At 39.5% G+C, this 17,431-nt stretch overlaps 1 protein-coding gene across 1 annotated transcript in view; it reads left to right on the top strand.

The window, feature by feature from the left end:
- The first annotated feature begins 7,752 nt into the window (after window positions 1-7,752).
- The window catches only part of kat2a (K(lysine) acetyltransferase 2A), a 36,797-nt gene continuing 27,118 nt past the window's right edge, over window positions 7,753-17,431 (top strand). Inside the window, exons 1-4 of the mRNA XM_052038595.1 lie at window positions 7,753-8,005; window positions 12,455-12,578; window positions 13,918-14,063; window positions 15,598-15,687. Of these exons, the coding sequence (XP_051894555.1) occupies window positions 7,754-8,005; window positions 12,455-12,578; window positions 13,918-14,063; window positions 15,598-15,687 (612 nt within the window). The 5' untranslated portion in view covers window position 7,753. The remainder of the gene's footprint in view (window positions 8,006-12,454; window positions 12,579-13,917; window positions 14,064-15,597; window positions 15,688-17,431) is intronic.

Here is a 17,431-nt window from a genome sequence, read left to right as displayed (position 1 = left end):
ATAGATCAGCATTAATCATGTCAGACAAATATTCTAACATTGTTTAAATTGTCATAAGTAAAAGTTGCGAACATCATACCTTCTTAATTCTTTCATTGGACGCAGGCGTCAATTCATTGCCCATCTCCAATTACTCTTGGATTAATTGTCTTAAACATAGAACAGTACAGCGCAGTACATGCCCTTCGGCCCACAATGTTGTGCCGACATTTTATCCTGCTTTAAGATTTATTTAACCCTTCCCTCCCACGTAGCTCCCCATTTCTCTCATTCATGTGTCTGCCTAAGAGTTTCTTAAATGTCCCTAATGCACCTGCCCCCACAACCCCTTGCCGGCAGTGCGTTCCACGCACCCACCACTCTCTGTGTAAAAAAACTTACCCCTGACATCCCCCTTATACCTTCCTCCAATCACCTTAAAATTATGTCCCCTCGTATTAGCCATTGTCGCCCTGGGAAAAAGTTGCCCCTTGCATTGTCGCCCTTGCTTAGCTATTTTATAGAGCCGTTTTAAAGTCAATCATAGTGAATTTCTTACAGGGTAAAAGGTAGCAGGCTTCCTTTTCTTAAGGGTATAAGCGAAATAGATTGATGTTCTGGTAGCTTTATTCATCGTTACTGAAACCAGCCTGTCATTGGTTTTAATTAATTGAAATTTCTGCTGCTTTGGAAGAATTTTAATCCTGACTCCTAATTATCAGTTTAGACTTCTAGATCACGAATTCAGAAACATAACCACTGTATGGTGATGCTTTTGCAGAACATTTTGAAGAGGTCAGTGCTGTTTAAGCGTTATTGTATCAAACGTTGTGAAACCCGAAATTTCTTTAAATCAATTATCTGTACAATAGTGTATTACATGGTACAGAACAATCATTAGTAATAAAGAGCAGGATGAAACGTCAGGGAAAGAAAGTAATATAGACTTTTGTAAATTAGCTGCACCCGGGCTGTTCTGTTGATTAGTTTTAACCTTCCTCGACGTTAGTCGGCATCAACGTCCAATTATTATTTAAATATTAGCTTTTTCACGTTCCTGAATTAAGACATTTCAATTTGGGCAATTTATCTGATTTGAGTGGGAGATTTAGTCATACGGCATAGAACATGTTCTTCGGCCCGCCATGTCCATGTTGTCCATCGAGTACTTATCTTTATTAATTCCATTACCTTGGTCCAGCACATCGTCCGTCACCTTATACCTGTGCCGTTGGCGATCCAAGTGCTTGTCCAGATGATGTTGAGTATCAATCTCTACTACCCACAAAAGGTATTTTATTACACTCCAGATTTCAGCCTCCTAGGTTAAAAAAGAACTTCTCTAAATCTCTTACCCTAAACCCATGCCCTTTAGTTTATGATACCTCTGCCATGAGGAAACGTTTCCCTCCATGGCACTCATAATTTTGCATAGCTCTCTCAGTAACCTCACCCCCTCCCACCCCGACCGTCTCCTCCACTCCACTGAAAATAATTCCATCCTATCAGGTCAGTCCTCATAATGGAAATGCTCCATCCCAAAAGATCCAGGTGTATCTCCTCTGCACCCTCTCCCGTCCTTCCTATAGTGTGAACTCCAACTGTTGCCTAACCAACGTCTTAAAGTCAGGCCATAAACTCTTTGCTTTTATATTCTGTGCCCCACCTGGACAAGTATGTGATGTACCTTTTTTAAACCACCTTACCTTTCTGTGCTGCCACCTTCAGGAATTCATGGATATGTAGTATATTGAGATCTGTTCCTGAATACACCCTGCATTCAGTGCGTCTCTCCTAATCTCATTAAACCTCCCTAAATGCATCATCCTACAGCTATCAGAATTAAATTCCATCTGCCATTGCTCTGGCCATCTTACCAACCATCCTGTCACAAACTATCCTTTACCCTTTCAACAACTCCAATTTTCATATTATCTGTAAACTTACTAATCATGCTCCCTATATTCATACTCAAACCATTAACGTATGGAACAAACAGCAAGGGCCCCAGCAATGATCTGTTGTACAAAAATGGAACTAGGCATTTTCAGCCCTGGGGCCCCAACAATCATAACTGTCTCTTGAACAACTGTAGAACTACTTTCTTTACAAATTTTAAAACCAGTAGTACCTCAACTCTATTCCACAACACTGCACTACTTCCAAAAGGTCTTTATATTATTCTGTAGCACATTAACACTATTTTCCTTTCAAGTACATTACAGGCTATTCAGGTTTCCTTCCAAGTTTTTGTTGCAGCCCCACTGCTGTTCAGTTTAAAGTGCTGCTTATCTTTTGCCTCAATCTGTTGAAAGTTTGAGCCAAACCACCAACTTGCTTCCTCAGCAGTTAAGTGTCATTTTAAATGTTTCCATATGCCTTCTCATTTCATTTGATGAGAATTTAGGTTGCAGGATCAAAACCAGTAAAGCCGTAACAAACCTTGGGTCAACTTTGTAACCTTTTAATTTAGAACCACTTGCACATACTGGAGGTTTGCTCTCAGCTATTGTTAATGCTCAAGAAACAAACAGCTTTATTGAGAAACAAAGGACTACAGATGCTGGAATCTAGATGAAAAACACAATGATGCTGGAGTAACTCAGCAGGCCAGGCAGCATCCGTGGAGAAAAGCAAGCGGTTAATGTTTCAGGTCAGGACCCTTCTTCAGCACTTGCGGTTATGGACTGAGAACAGGGTGTTGAAGAAGGGCCCTGACATGAAACGTTGACCGCCTGCTTTTCTCCATGGATGCTGCCTGGCCTGCTGAGTTCCTCCAGCATCAGTGTTTTTCAGCTTTATTAATTCAATATACAAGGCAGTCTTATGACATACCATTTTGCGGTAGAAATGCTACAGGATATTGTGTGGTTTTTATCTTCTGGCATCTTACAAATTCACCAGCAATAGTTTGCACTAAGGAACGTATAGAGTAACAGCTGTGTATTGTATTTTGCACCAAGATTCAATCCTTTCAACTTCAACGGATTTAAATTTCTTAAGCTCTGCACAACAGTGACTACTGTAACTGTACCTTTGGCAGAGGCTATCCATGGAATTTAGGCCTAATGCAAGTAGTTTTATTTTATGTAGTAAGACAATTGAAGCACAATAGATGTGATTAAATTGTAGTTGAAATTTTCACTTTACAATGGAGAAATACAAGATATTTTAGAACTTGTAGCATATTTAGAGCCCAGGTTACCTTGTTAGAAGTGATCAGAGATTCTATTACCCACCAGTTATATTGACAACCACCAGTGATCAAAGATTAGGCTAAAGACAAAGATAATGCAATAGACCTTTGGAAATTTTCCACCCAAATTTCAGCATAGTGATTACAAAAAAGTGCATTGTACCAGAGAGTATACCTTCTGGACTCACTGAACTCCCAAGTCTCTTGAAGTATTGATACTGTTTTTCCACCCAGTTCTGCCCGCACTTGGAAGCAGGATACTAAAATGGCCCACATAGCTACAGAATAATTAAACTTGATTAACACAGAACAAGCAGCTCATTTTTCATGCAATTCAGTGTAAGATGCTATAGATGGAGTTTACAATAAAAAGTAGTAAAAGTGCAACATTTTTAAGACAAATGCCAAAACAAACTTATCACATTGATTACCCATAACACAGCTGGAGAATCATCAGTACCCACCATTGGGGAAAAATGAATTCATAATCCAAAATTTCATTGTAAATTATCGATCAGTTGTTAAATTAAAAACAAATGCAAGTTGGAACTTCCATCCTCTATCATTAAAACAAAGAACTGTGCAATAAGGGACATGAAGGAGACAAAGTCAGCAAATTGGGCAACTCTTTCAAACAAGAGGCATTAAAACCCATTCCTGCTATCTTCCTTTCAGATTACATCCAAGGTACAGGGAAATTGTTAAGTATTTAGCTCATCAATTTTAAAGACTTAGCTCATGCCTCATTTAAGATTATGATTAATCTTGTACCCAAGCTCCACTTCACCCACCAAGGACCATTGCAATTTCTTTTAACTACTCAAATATCTATTGAACATTGCCTTGCATATGTTCAAATGACTGAGCATCCACAGCCCACTGGCATGGAAAATTACAAAGATTCACAATTCTTAATCTTTCTTGTAGAGGAAATGATTGATGCTGGACAAGAAATTGGAATCCACAAACCATGCAATATGGTAATAGACTTGACCAATAGTTATCAGGATAATCAAAATATAAAAATGCAGCAAACGGAAAAGAAAAAAACAATTTTCATTTATTTGCCAGATTCAAATGGCAAAAATTAACTTGCTTTGGTATCACTAGAAATGGGAAAAATATAAATATTAAATGTAATAATTTCTTACACAGCACATCAGATTTTCAAAACAGGTTTTATTGTGTTATACAAAAACCAACAATTCATAAAAGTTGAATAACCAATAGAAAAAAGTCTTCGAAGAACACAAGCTTAAAAATCCTCCATTAACCATCGATGAAGCTGAACTTTAAAGCAGCTGCCAATCACTGCAGTCTTGCAGCAGTTCATTAGAGGTTTCACTTTGACCTCGCCCTCATCTTCCTTCGCTTGCGTTTCAGTCTGTTCAGGAATAGAAGGTTTAAAATAAATCACATACTGCCAAGTGCATTTCCCAAAATGAATGCAGACAGTAACAAAGTTTACAATTTTTGGGCAAACACGTATAATATTTATATGCTGTAAAAGGGAGAGTATATTCCCCTTCTTCCCTCTTATGCCTTAAAATGACAAATCAGGTGGAACCCCCACAAATTGTTAAATGCTTCAGGTTGATGACCTTTCAGAAATGGATATTCCGCAGATATCTATTGCTGTAGATAATGAGTGAACATGGATCATGGCAATTTCTCTACTCCTAAAATTGTCAAACTTTAAAATCCATTTAAATATAGCTTTTTATATAGCTGTACATCTGAGGAGAGAGGATAAAAAACATACAAAATCTTTGACACGAGGAAATTGCATTCCTCTGCATTTCCCTTTGCAAAACTAAGTGGATTCATGTATTGCTCTCAACATTCTTCTATACAACCAAAAACTATCCCCAAACAATCTGCAATTTATATCATATTTTAGATCTTTTCATTGAAAATATATCGAGCTACTGATATTGGATAGCTATTACACTGTAGGCATGAGGGGTGCAAAGATACTTCAACCTTAAACATAGTGAAAGCTTTGTCATAAAAGACATTGTAACCAGCACATTCTAAGTATTACTTATATAGAAAAATGCAAATTCCTCTGGATGCTCAATGGAGCAGGCAAGCTGTATTGAAATAAAACAGTTTTCCTGAAAAGTATATCAGGCAGGTAATTATTTAAATAAAAATTAAATTTCCAAATTTATGCTCAAGTATATTAATGAAGGATTGAAATGAAACTTGAACCCATTTGCTTGATACCACTTCAGTGAATTGTCCTGGGAGGTTAAAGACAGTAAATATGTAGAATATATTGTTTAATTCAGTTATATACAAACAAACTTTAATTGCATCAATTTCAAATTTGATAGGTCTGAAGTTGTGACAATTTCTGCTTTTTTCTGAAAAAGGTTCCTGAGATTCATTAATTTACAGACCTCCCCATTTTCAGTGTTTACTGTAAGAAACTTCCCCAACTCCCATAAAAGTTAAAATGAATACCCACCATTATTGTAGAAGTATCAGGTTAATTTAGAAATGAAGACCACCTCCCAAAGTGGGGTGTAATATGAATTTTAATAAAGGGCTGGAAGAATTTTAAAGATTTATACAGACCTCCGCATCCTTTTCTTCCTCCACTGCAGAAGAAAAAAAATCAATTATTTTCCAGTACATTCTTTCTAGAATGTTGGCAGATTTACACTTTAAAAATGTCAGAATTAAAACTCAGTTTACTGTAACTTCTGATAAACAGCAGTTCCATAGAAATAGGTTCAGTAAAATGAAAGACTTTCCTCTTTGTACTCTCCTTATTTTACAATTCTTAAGAGGGGAAAAAAAAATCAATTTCCTTCATTTAACCCAAAATATTAAACGTAGTTTCTGTTTCAGTTCAACTCTGCTCATACATTCTGTCATTGTAGTTTTGTGTAAAGGATGTTTCTCCTACCACATGCCCTAAATCACATGCATTTAATCTTGCAGTTAAGTCCTAAACCTCAATCCCCACAATAGCCCAGAAATGACTGCCATTTGCCTCCATCTTAAACAATCAGAATTTATGATACAGAGATGGCCACTCAGCATTAATCTGCACCCAATGAACAAGAATTACCCAGGTTAGTACAAAAGGCATGCTCCTTAGTTTCTGATCTCTCTGCTAGGAAAAATAGTAAATAGGGAAATCCCATCTCAGCCCCTCACAATTTTATAACCTTAAGTCTCTCTTCAGCCTCCCATTCCATAGAAAACAACCATAGTTTATCTACCTTTCCTCAGAGATAAAAACTTCCAGTTCTAAAAATACCTTGATACAAAACCTTGATACAGTGAACTGCAATGAGGGAAGTAAGAAACTTCAAGGTAGGCTAGTGGATAGGTAGATGATTTTTACATTGAGAAATGCAAAATATTACGTTTTGGTAGGAAGAAAGCTATATAAAACTAGAGGACATTATTCCAAAAATGCAAAAACAAAACAGCTGGGGTGTACATTCACAGTCATTAGCGAGCTGAGAAACAAAATGTCGTAGAAATTTTTATATCAAGTGCAAATTTCTTACACGCGTCTACGTTCATGTTACTCATATCCATTGATTGACAAAAGGCAAGGGACCAGGTACTTTCAAATCACTCAGTTTTTGTAAATAAAAGTTTAAACATCAAATTATCTCTCTCTATCTCTCTCTCTATAAATCCGATTGATTTCCTCTCTGGATGTAACATCAGCAGCTTGCTGCTTCACATCCAGTGCCTGGGAGGTGACCGCCCACAACTGGAGAGCCGCAGACTCCGGGGAGGAAGGGCTGGAGGCCGACCGCGTGTTGCGGAGACCTGGCTCGATGGGACTGCCTGATCCTAACCGGGACCGGGACCGCACAATCATCAGGACCCGAGTGTGAAGCAGAGGGGAGGTCCCAGGCCCTCCCCGCCCGAGCGCTCGCCGATCCGCCGGCCGGTTACCCGGCGGAGACCCGAACCCACAACGTGGTCGCGGCCTTCAAAACGGACACGACGGCCGGGAGCCATCTTTCCCGCAGCCCCCTCGCTGATCACTCGGCACCTCCGTTGCTGTTCATCCCTATGCTTTAACGTGCCCTCCCCCACCGGTTGACTCACCTTCGCCCGCATGGTTCACCAGGAGCCGCTCCGGACGCACCTCCCGACCGTCGTCCGCCCTGCCACTCCGCGCATGCGCCGAAACGCTGGCCGTTAAACAGATCACACACGTGACCCCTCGCCAATCAAATCAATCCGCTTATTTCTTGCTTCAAGCACAATATTTGGACGTGCTTAAAAGTTTCATCTTAAATTATGATCGAATTCAATTTTAATTCGCTTTTGGAATATTAAAGATAACCCGACTACATTTCCCAAGCTGCCATGGGTGGGACGCCGGCGCGCTGCCGTCTCCAGCTCATTTGGGCAGACACTACATTTCCCAAGAGGCTCCTCGCGTTGCGCCGGCGCAGTAGCGCTGCCGGGGGATTGGGAACGGCAAACTACATTTCCCAAGAGGCTCCTCGCGTTGCGCCGGCGCAGTAGCGCTGCCGGGGGATTGGGAACGGCAAACTACATTTCCCAGGTAGTTAGGCGCGCCGCGCATGTGCAATGGCGTCCTCGGCGGTTTCCATGGCAGAGGGGGGCACGGTGATGGCGGAGGCAGCGCAAGCCTCGCAAGGCCGGGCTCAGGCGCCCTTCCAGTCGCAATCGGCGGCCTCTCCCGCCGCCCCGAGCCCGGCCGACCCTGCCCGGCCGGGTGCCAGCAGCAGCCAGCAGCGTTCGGTTCAGCGCAAGGCCCAGGTTCGCGCTTTCCCGCGGGCCAAGAAATTGGAGAAGCTCGGGGTTTTCTCGGCGTGCAAGGTAAGGGCAGAGTGGCGGCGTCGGTGGGACTGCCCGGCCCGGGACTCCTCCTGCCTCTGCAGGCTCGGGCTACGTCGCCCTTTCAACCTATCTCCACCAACAAGGTGACACAGCAATTATTTAAGAAGTGAACTGATTCCATGTGGTGAATGAAAAGCATCCTTCCTCCATTACCCAGTCACTGCCACTCCCACAATAACCCTGAGATCACACATGAAGACTGGCCACCCGGGCGAGGCTGTGTTCAGCACAGGGCACCGACAAAATCATTGTTTAAAACGTTGCATGATGCTCCAGAGACACTCGGATGCATTGTCGCTAGACAAAACATTCAGCAAGCAGTGTGTTGCCCCTTGAATTTGTTGCCTTGATAAGCGAAAAGAACTTGCATTTTAAAATTAAAGTAAAATATTCCGAGAGGTGAAAGGTGACTGCTTGGAAATGATCAAAGCATTAGTGGGAGGTAGATTCTGAAGGATGCTTTAGATATTAGGGTGAGAAAAAACAGGAAGGGGATACTTAAAGGACAGTTTGAGCATGCAGCCAGTTCTTTGCACTAAAGGTCAGAAGTGTGTGGAGGTGGTTATAATGGGAATTGGAAGAGCAGAGGGCATAGGATTAGCTGAAGTTGCAGAGATCAGTATTAATAGGAAAGATGTGGGAGTTTGATAGAAGGTCACTAACCTAAAACGTTTTCACAGATGCACCCTGACCTGCTCAGTATTTCCAGCATTTTCTGCTTTTACTTTAGAATCCTTGAATCCAGTCTGGTTTGTTTTTGTACTGTTAAATTTAACTTGAGTATATAGTCTGGAGAGAGATTTAAGAATGGGAGTTTAAGAATGTTTCACCATTCAACAAGATCATGGCTGATCTTTACCTCAATGCTATTTATCTGCCCTATCCTAATATCCCTTGATTCCTCTAGGATCTGCTTTGAATGTAGTGAATGATTGAGCTTCCACAGCCCGCTTAGAGAATTCCAAACATTCACCACCCTTTGAGTGAAGAAATGTCTCATTTCAATCTTAAAGGGTCTACCCTTTTCTTTTTTGAGGCTGTATAATTGTAGAAAGACATCTTTACCCTTTTACTCAAACCTTCTTGCCATAAAAGGCAACATACCATTTGCTTCCTTACCTGTTACCTGCTTTTCCTGCATTCTAGCCCAGGTTATAAGACCATAAGAAAATTGGAACAGAAATTTAACCCCCTCAAGCCCGCCCCATTGTTCAACGTGAACATGCCTGATCTGCCTCAGACTCATCTCCTCTTCTGTGGCAGTTCCCCAAAGCCCTCAATTACCTGATTTTTCAAAAAAAATTATCTACTTTAAATACCTCTAATGTTCTAGCTGCCACAACCTCTGAGGTCAAGAATTGTAGAGATTCACCACCCCTTGTGAGAAGATGTTGCCACATATCTCAGTTTCAAGATTAGGGAGCAGTCATTTAAAACTATGTCCTCTTGTTCAAGATTCTCTCACTAGTGGAAACATTTCGACATCTGCTCTTACATGCCCCCTCTGGATCTCATGTTTCAATAAGAGCACTCCTTGTTCTTCTAAACCTCAGAATATAGACCTAATTTCATTAGCTGCTCTTGATAGGACAACTGTCTCATCACAGGAAGTAGCCAAATGAATCTCTTCTGGACTACCTCTGATGCAATATATCCTTCCTTAACTATGGAGACCAAAACTGTGTACAGTACTCTAGGTGTGTTCTCACCAGAACCAAGACAATTGTAACAATACTTCCCCATTTCTAAGTTCCAACATTCTTGCAATAAAGACCTATATGCCATTTGCCTTCTGAACTACTTGCTGCAGCTGTCTGCTAACTTTTTGTTATTTGTGCACATGAACAACTAGATCCCTCTGTACTTCGCTCATTTGCAAACTTTCTCCACTTGGATAAGTCTGCTGTCACATTACTGAAGTGCATGACCTCACACTTTCCCCACATTAAACTCAACTTGCCAAGTTTTCACCCATTCGTTCAACGCATTTGTCTCCTGTTGCAGAGTCCAAATACCCTCATTGCAATGTATTTTTGTACCATCGACAAAATACCTTACACACTTGCTCTTCAAGTCATTAATCTAAATCATGAGGCCATTTCACTAATTGTCTTTCCAGCTTGAAAAAGACTTCTATTTCCTCTCTCTTTCGTTTGTGATAATCAATCTTCAATCTAAGATAATGCCATTCCCCAATATCACGAGCTCTAGACTTGTGCACCAGCCATTTATGTGGCACCTTATCAAATGCCTTCTGAAAATCCAAATACACTACTCCCACAGGTTCCCATATATCGACTGTGCTTGCAGACCCTCAGAAGCTCTTAGTCTGTGTTTCTTGAAGCTTGCTCCCTTATTTTACTTTGTTTCTTTATCAATTTTCTGGATGTCCTTTGCTGAATTCTAAAACGCTATCAATCCTAATTTTACTGACAACCTTACTGGCTTTTTCCTCAAAAATTTACACCATCTTTAATTCTCTGTTATCCATGCTTGGGTCACCTTTCCTGTTGCTATTTTTTTGGATATGGTACTTCTGGCATGGTAATTGGTCTTGTTAATGTTAAACAAAGGATGTTTTAGCATGTTCATGAGGGACTATCAGTCAGAACAAATTTGAATATGAGCAACAAATGGGAGAAAATGAAGATTGTTTTATTTTGTTGTGTGCCATGTTACGACCTTCAAAATATCCTATCTTTAACTTTCTAAAACTCTGGCTTAAATTTCTTAATGTAGTTTTTATTTTACAGATGGGAATTTTAAATGCATTTTTAAAAACGATGTTCGTGTTTGTCTAGAATCTCTTTAGTAATCAGACAAAGAAAAGATAGATATTCCACAGAAGGTACAAAAGAGACATAAAGGAGCACAGTTCAGGGCAATTGTAAAATTAAAGAAGGCAAGATATTACGGTACGATTGAAAGAAAAGTCACTTCTGAGAGCGAAAACTCAAATCTAACTCATTTTAAAATTACTTATTCTATTTACTTGACTGCAGGCTGGTGATATCTCTATTAATTTTCTTTTCACTAAATTATAGTGAAACTTGTTTAATGTTAAGCTATTGATGGAAAAAATTGTCTTTGTTTTCAGTTTAAACTCTTTGGAATTTATTTGCAGGATTTAGCTAACAGCAAAAGAGCATGTAAATGAGAGAATTTATTTTGGCACATCCTAATAGATTTCATAACAAATGGAGTACTTTTTAAGTGTAGTCACCATTCTGATTCAGGGAAATGTGGTGACCGGTTTGTACACAGCAAAATCCTACAAACAATTAGTTGAATGAAGTGATAATCTGCTTTTGGTTGAAATATAAGCATTGAACGAGGTGTTCGGAGAAATCTTCCTTCTGGGATCTTTTATGTCTGCATAAGTTATCTCAGAATTTTTTATATCTTGTAGGGAATGGAGGGGTACGGAGCATGCAGAGTAGAGGCAGAAGAGATTTAGTTTAATTCACCATCATTTTCGGCGCAGACATCATGGGCCGAAGGGCCTGTTCCTGTGTTGTATTGTTCTATGTTCTATGAAAGATTGAGATGGGATGGGGGAGTAGCATAGTCTTAGAAAACTTTTAAGTTTGTAAAGCATCTAAATAGGGAATTCAAATGAATTAGTTTCCCGTGTTTAGCAGGAGCATTCAAAGAAACAAGGTTGTATGTTTAAAAGGAAGGCAGTGTGGTTGTCCCAGAGAAATAGCACAGTAGTCAGAGAGATTGCTGGGAAAGGGAATTGAATCAAGGAGAACATCCAGCAAAATTCCATGGAGCAACCACAGAGGGTGAAGTGGAATGGATTGTGAGTAACCATATTTACCTTGGGAAAAGAGCAGAAGCTAAAGACCATTAAAAATTCCTCAGAATTGAATTGGAACAATGGAGGAGGCCCCTAGGGATAGGAGTGAAGCACAGCAGGGTGACCAAAAACATTCCCTGAAAGGAAAGTGAATTATTAGGAACCAGTGAAGAGTTAATGAATGGAACATTTATTGCTGGAACACCATGTTCTTGGAGGGGGCAAGGAGTGAAATTTCATTTTGGAAAATCTTTGGGGTTATTACAGTGGGGCAAGAATGAGAGTGAAAGTGACCTATGAAATTAGAGCATGTATTAAATTCATGTAGTTTAGATTTATTGGCATTCTGCCAAAATAAACACGTGCAGGAGAAAATGCAGAGCAGTGAATTGCAAGAGTAGTTACTGAATTTCCAACTTTCAGGAAAACCTGTTGTGGAATTAACTATATTGTTGGTATATTGTAATTATGATACTTTTCCAGAGGTGAAAAGCACCAGAGTACTGTCCTCTTCATTTTGCCCCTTTTCAAAGCAATGTACATTATTTTTGAAATATGCAGTATATTGGTCAGCTTTATGTTTAGTTAGAATTTTTAAAATATAAATTTGTATAATTTCTCTCTAGGTTAATGATACCTGCAAATGTAATGGCTGGAAGAATCCCAAACCTCCTACAGCCCCAAGAATGGATATTCAACAGCCAGCTGTCAGCCTGAATGAGCCCTGTCGTAGTTGTGGACACACATTGGGTAACTACCTTTGTAGATGGAGATTTTACCTTGATGCTGAAAGCTATTGTGAGAAATGGATGATTCAGCTGCTTAGTTAATTCTGGGGATAGGGTTTAACTTGAAGCCTGTGTAATGGAATAAAAATCTAAGTACTCAGCTCCAGAATTTAATCCCTAACTTCTTCCACCTCTCTTTGAACGTGCATAAAAAAATCACCATTTTTCTAGCATCTCCTGATGAAGCTTTGTATCAAAATTTGATAACCTTTGTAACATGTCAATTTTCTTTGCTGCATCAGGGACATTATATGTACTTGGGCAACACTGGCAAAGCCAGCATTTTATTGCCCACTTCTAATTCCCCTTGAGAGGATGATGACCAGCAGTAGTCATTCTGGTGAAGGTACTCCCACAATGCTGTTGTGGAATGAGTTCTTGTAATTACACACAGTGGAGTTGAAGAAATGGTGATATATTTCCAGTCAGAATGGTGTGTGACATGAGGGAGGGGAACCTGCAGATGTTTGTGTTTCCATGTACCTGAAACCCTTATCCTTCTCCGTGGTAGGGTTTGGGAGCTGTCTAGGTGAGTAAGTGGTGCATTTTGTAGATGGTACTTGCATCATCCACTGTACACCAAAGATGGGAGGAATGTTGAGGGTATATGGGGTTTCAGTGAAGTGGGCTGCTTTCTCCTAGGTGGAGTTGACTCTTGAATGTTGTTGGAGCTATTCTCATCCAAGAAAGTGGGGAGCATTGCATCGCAATTCTGATTTCTGCCTTGTAGATGGTGGAAAGACTTTGGGGCATCAGAGGTTATTCATTTTTAACAGGATATGCAGCCTCTGATTTTTTTTTTGTAGCCACAGTATTTATGTAGCTAGTCCAGTTGACTTTCTGGTCATTAGTGATCCTTAGGATATTAATGGTGGCAGACTTGACAATAGTAATTCTGTTGGTTCGGTGGTTATACTTTTGTTGGAGGTGGCCGTTGTCTGATACTTCAGTGTTGCTTACCTGCGAATGTCTGAAGGTTGTCTAAATCTTGCGGGGTGCAGATGATCATTTTCTGAAGGGGTGCAAATGGAATTGAACATTGAACATCCCCACTTCTGATCTTATGATGGACGGGAGTTCATTGATGAAGCAACTGAAGCTGGTTGGAGCCTGTACATTGTCCTGAGGATGTCCTGGAGATGGAATGATTGGATTCCAACAACCACAACACAACCATCAAATGGAAATTATTTTTGAAATAAGATCTACATTTAAAATAATAGTAGAGATCTAAACAAACTAATTTTTTTTGGCTTTAATGTTTGGATTTGTGATATTTTTGTAATTTGTTTGACCATTAGCGGACCATGTTTCTCACTTGGACAATGTCTCAGAAGATGAGATTAACAGACTGCTTGGGATGGTGGTGGATGTGGAGAATCTGTTCATGTCTGTTCACAAAGAGGAGGACACTGATACAAAACAAGTATATTTTTACCTTTTCAAAGTAAGTCTAATTTAAATAAAATAATGCTTTGGCTGATCTTATTTGTATGGCCTGAGAAACTGGAGCAATAGTTCTCTATTTCTTGTGTTAATTTGGGAAGAAGTGTTTGCTCACCAATGAATGGTGAAACCTGCTATGCTTCCTTTGCAAGATCCACAGGGTAGACTGCAGTGACAACAGTGCGTTACAGGATTTGATTTGTGTATATATGAAAAAATCTTAAAGAACTGATAAGTCGAGGTTCTAGGTCTAAAATAAATCCATTATTAACCATTAATTTTTTGAACTGTTGAATGTTTTTGAGTGAGCTTGCATGCACATGCCACTGCTCTTGGTTTCTATTTCAAGAAAAAGGAGGGGGGTGGGGAAAAGGCTCAGAATTTTTTTAGTATCAGAAAGTACTTGGAAGTTCCTTTTCGAAGGGCAATTGCTGATATAAAGCAAGATGTGCTCATATGGCAATATCCCACAAACGACTATGATAAATGATGAAATATGTGCTCTTGTTTCAGTGATAAATGTTGCTCTTTGCTGAGATGAATTGTATTGTTTACCTTTAGGTATTGCAGTGAGTTTTTACATAGATGTGAGAGCTTGTTCAAGATTCTTGGGTTTTCTAGCACTCCCTCGGTAGTATATTGAACTTACAGCCTAGATAATGTGCTTGTATTTTTGATAGCTGAATTCATAACCTCCTAACTCTGATCAGAGTGCTGTTGCTGAGCCATAGCAAGAGATAAATGAAATTAAATGAAGTGAGAATTCAAAGAACAGAATGTGTCTGAGGTACCATATTTGGAAATTCTGATGTTTTGATTGACCTGGAAAAGCAAAGAGGACAAAGGAGTTGATATTGAATTTAAATTCGAATTTGTTTAGTTTTTGTCCCCACTTTAAGGTAGAATTATCAGTGGGATATTAAAAGAATTTTAGTATTCTGGAGGCACAAACTAGATGTTATCATCTAGGGAGAAAAGGATGAAAGAAGGTTTGAATTAGATTTTCACACTATTGGCAAAATTGGATTCAGATGCAGGATGAGGACTTTTGACATTATTCTGTCACCCATAATTTAAATCTAAAATTTTTCATGTCAGGAAGCTCATAAATTTGTGTAATGGATTATTAATAAGGGCAATGAAATAAAACAAAATCTGGTTAAGTTTCTTAAAAAAAATTCTGGATAAATTCCCATTTGTGGGATATCTGACTTCATGATCCTGGAACACAAATTAATTTGGATAAATATACTAATGGCCTGATCAGACCATTACCTAATCGGTGTTTGTTTTTTTTTGATCTGTTACTATACTTGGAGAAATGGACAATTTGTATTTTGACTTATTTAAATCAATTGGAGCATCTTATAACAATTACTTGGTTTCTTGAGAGAACTTGAGAGTCATGCAACATTTACAGCAAACTGAAATATTTCAACACAATGTACACTTTCATGCTGAAAATGTACCCCATGCTATCATGCTTCCACATGTTGAAGTAAGTTAAGTAGCTGACACTTTTTCTTTCCTGTTAGCTTGTGCGGAAATGCATCTTGCAAATGGTACGTCCTGTCGTGGAAGAAAAGCTGGGAAGCCCCCCATTTGATAAACCAAGTATAGAACAGGTGAGGTTTTAACACTGGAAGCTTAAGTAAGATTGTAGTTTAGATTGGATCATAAATAGAGAAGAAAATACTTATTAAATTTATGTTCAGTTTTGATTTTAAAAAATCCTGTCTAGAAGCAGCAACATAAATAAGGTGGGGCTATGATTATGATGCAGTAATCTAAAAGTGGCTTTTGATTTTGGAAGTTAAATTATCTTTGGGGAAAGAAAACTGTTCTCTGCATTATGTTCTTCTGTTAGCGACAAATGCATTTACAGATTTGTATATTGTTGTGTTCAATATCTGGTGAGATGGGTGAATTTCAAGCAAGCAAAAGCTGAAGCATTTGGTTGCAACTGATTACATGCATAGTCTTTTCTGAAACAGCAGTGGACCAGCCCCTGTCCCAGCCCTGTAGATGGATGGTCTAACCTTGAATCTCAGAATCTAATTCTGATCTGGTCATCATTACTTTGACACCTTCAATCTTACAATAAATTTCTCCCTCTTGACTCGTCCGTGTTGGCCTCTACATTTGAAAAGATTAAGTGAAGCAGTAATTGGATAATTCTAAGCTTAGGGTTTCAACTTCTGAGCTTTCCAGACAGAAGTTGAATTAGGGAATTGGGGATATAGGGAGTTCCAAAGTTTGGTACCTCTGTATTGGATTGGGAGTGTGTGCATGCCTTGATTTCAACACAGGAGCAGCATCCATGTCTGCTTGGAGCAAAGCAGGAATGAAAGCAGAAAATTAAGTGGGCATAGTCATCAGTATAATAGAGGAAGTAACGGGAGGTTGCAGTGAAGGAAGGACAGAGTTTGGAAACTTGGTTAGAGTTGGATTGTGCAGTAACCTAAGAATTTTTTTTAACCTGTGCTGGAGTATGAAAAAAAGGGGCTAAAAGAGCCTTTTCAGATATGAATGGCATACTCAAGTGTTGAACAAAGCAACAGTTTTGTACAGAAATTGGATCATAAACTCTGGACATGGCAAAGTTTTTCAGAGCTATTTAAGAATGAAGGGTAGAGATGGGGAAGGGAGAGTTCTGCTGGTCAAGGCCCATGCATTGTTGGCACCATCTGCACCAGTCATGCATTCTGTGGCTGAGAGTACCCTGAAGTCTGTTGTTATTCTGGAACTTCTGCCCTGTGCAGCAAGCCATGGGTGACTGGGTTGCAGTGGTGGGCCCCAAATCTCTGCACATGGACCGCCCTGATGGCTTTCTGGCAAATCATGCTGTCAAAGGCATTTTCACTGTTTACAAATGTCTCTGATCATCAGGGACATGTGAAAATAATTAAAAAATAAAAATAGAAAATGCCATTAATCTAAAACAGTTCATTGAAGCTTTCTGTCCGTGTATTCTGGCCGTTTTTATTTATAATCCAATGAAGATGGAAGCCTTTGCGATATTCAACAGCATCTGTTTTTGATGACCTTGATTGAGGAAACCATATTGGATTGGACACTGGGGCACCCATCAATTTGAATCGCTTGGTATCTTTAGCCAGGCCTGGGTTTAATGTCTCATCAAAAAGTCAACAGATCTGGATGTGCTGCATTCTCTCAGTTCTGCACCAAACAGTCTGTCTTGATTATGCGCTTGACTTTCTGTTTGTATTCACAACTAGTCTGTTATTTTTAATTATTACCCAGATACCACCCAGTTATTTGCATCGTCGCAGTACAAGCAGATGTTAGGCCAGCCAATATTGCACCGGCCTGAATTGGGAGGTCCTCTGAGCCTGTCAGATAAATGGT

The sequence above is a fragment of the Pristis pectinata genome, chromosome 25 (assembly GCF_009764475.1).
Source record: "Pristis pectinata isolate sPriPec2 chromosome 25, sPriPec2.1.pri, whole genome shotgun sequence".
NCBI classification, from domain to species: Eukaryota; Metazoa; Chordata; class Chondrichthyes; order Rhinopristiformes; family Pristidae; genus Pristis; species Pristis pectinata.
This window is presented reverse-complemented; position numbering and strand designations above follow the sequence as displayed.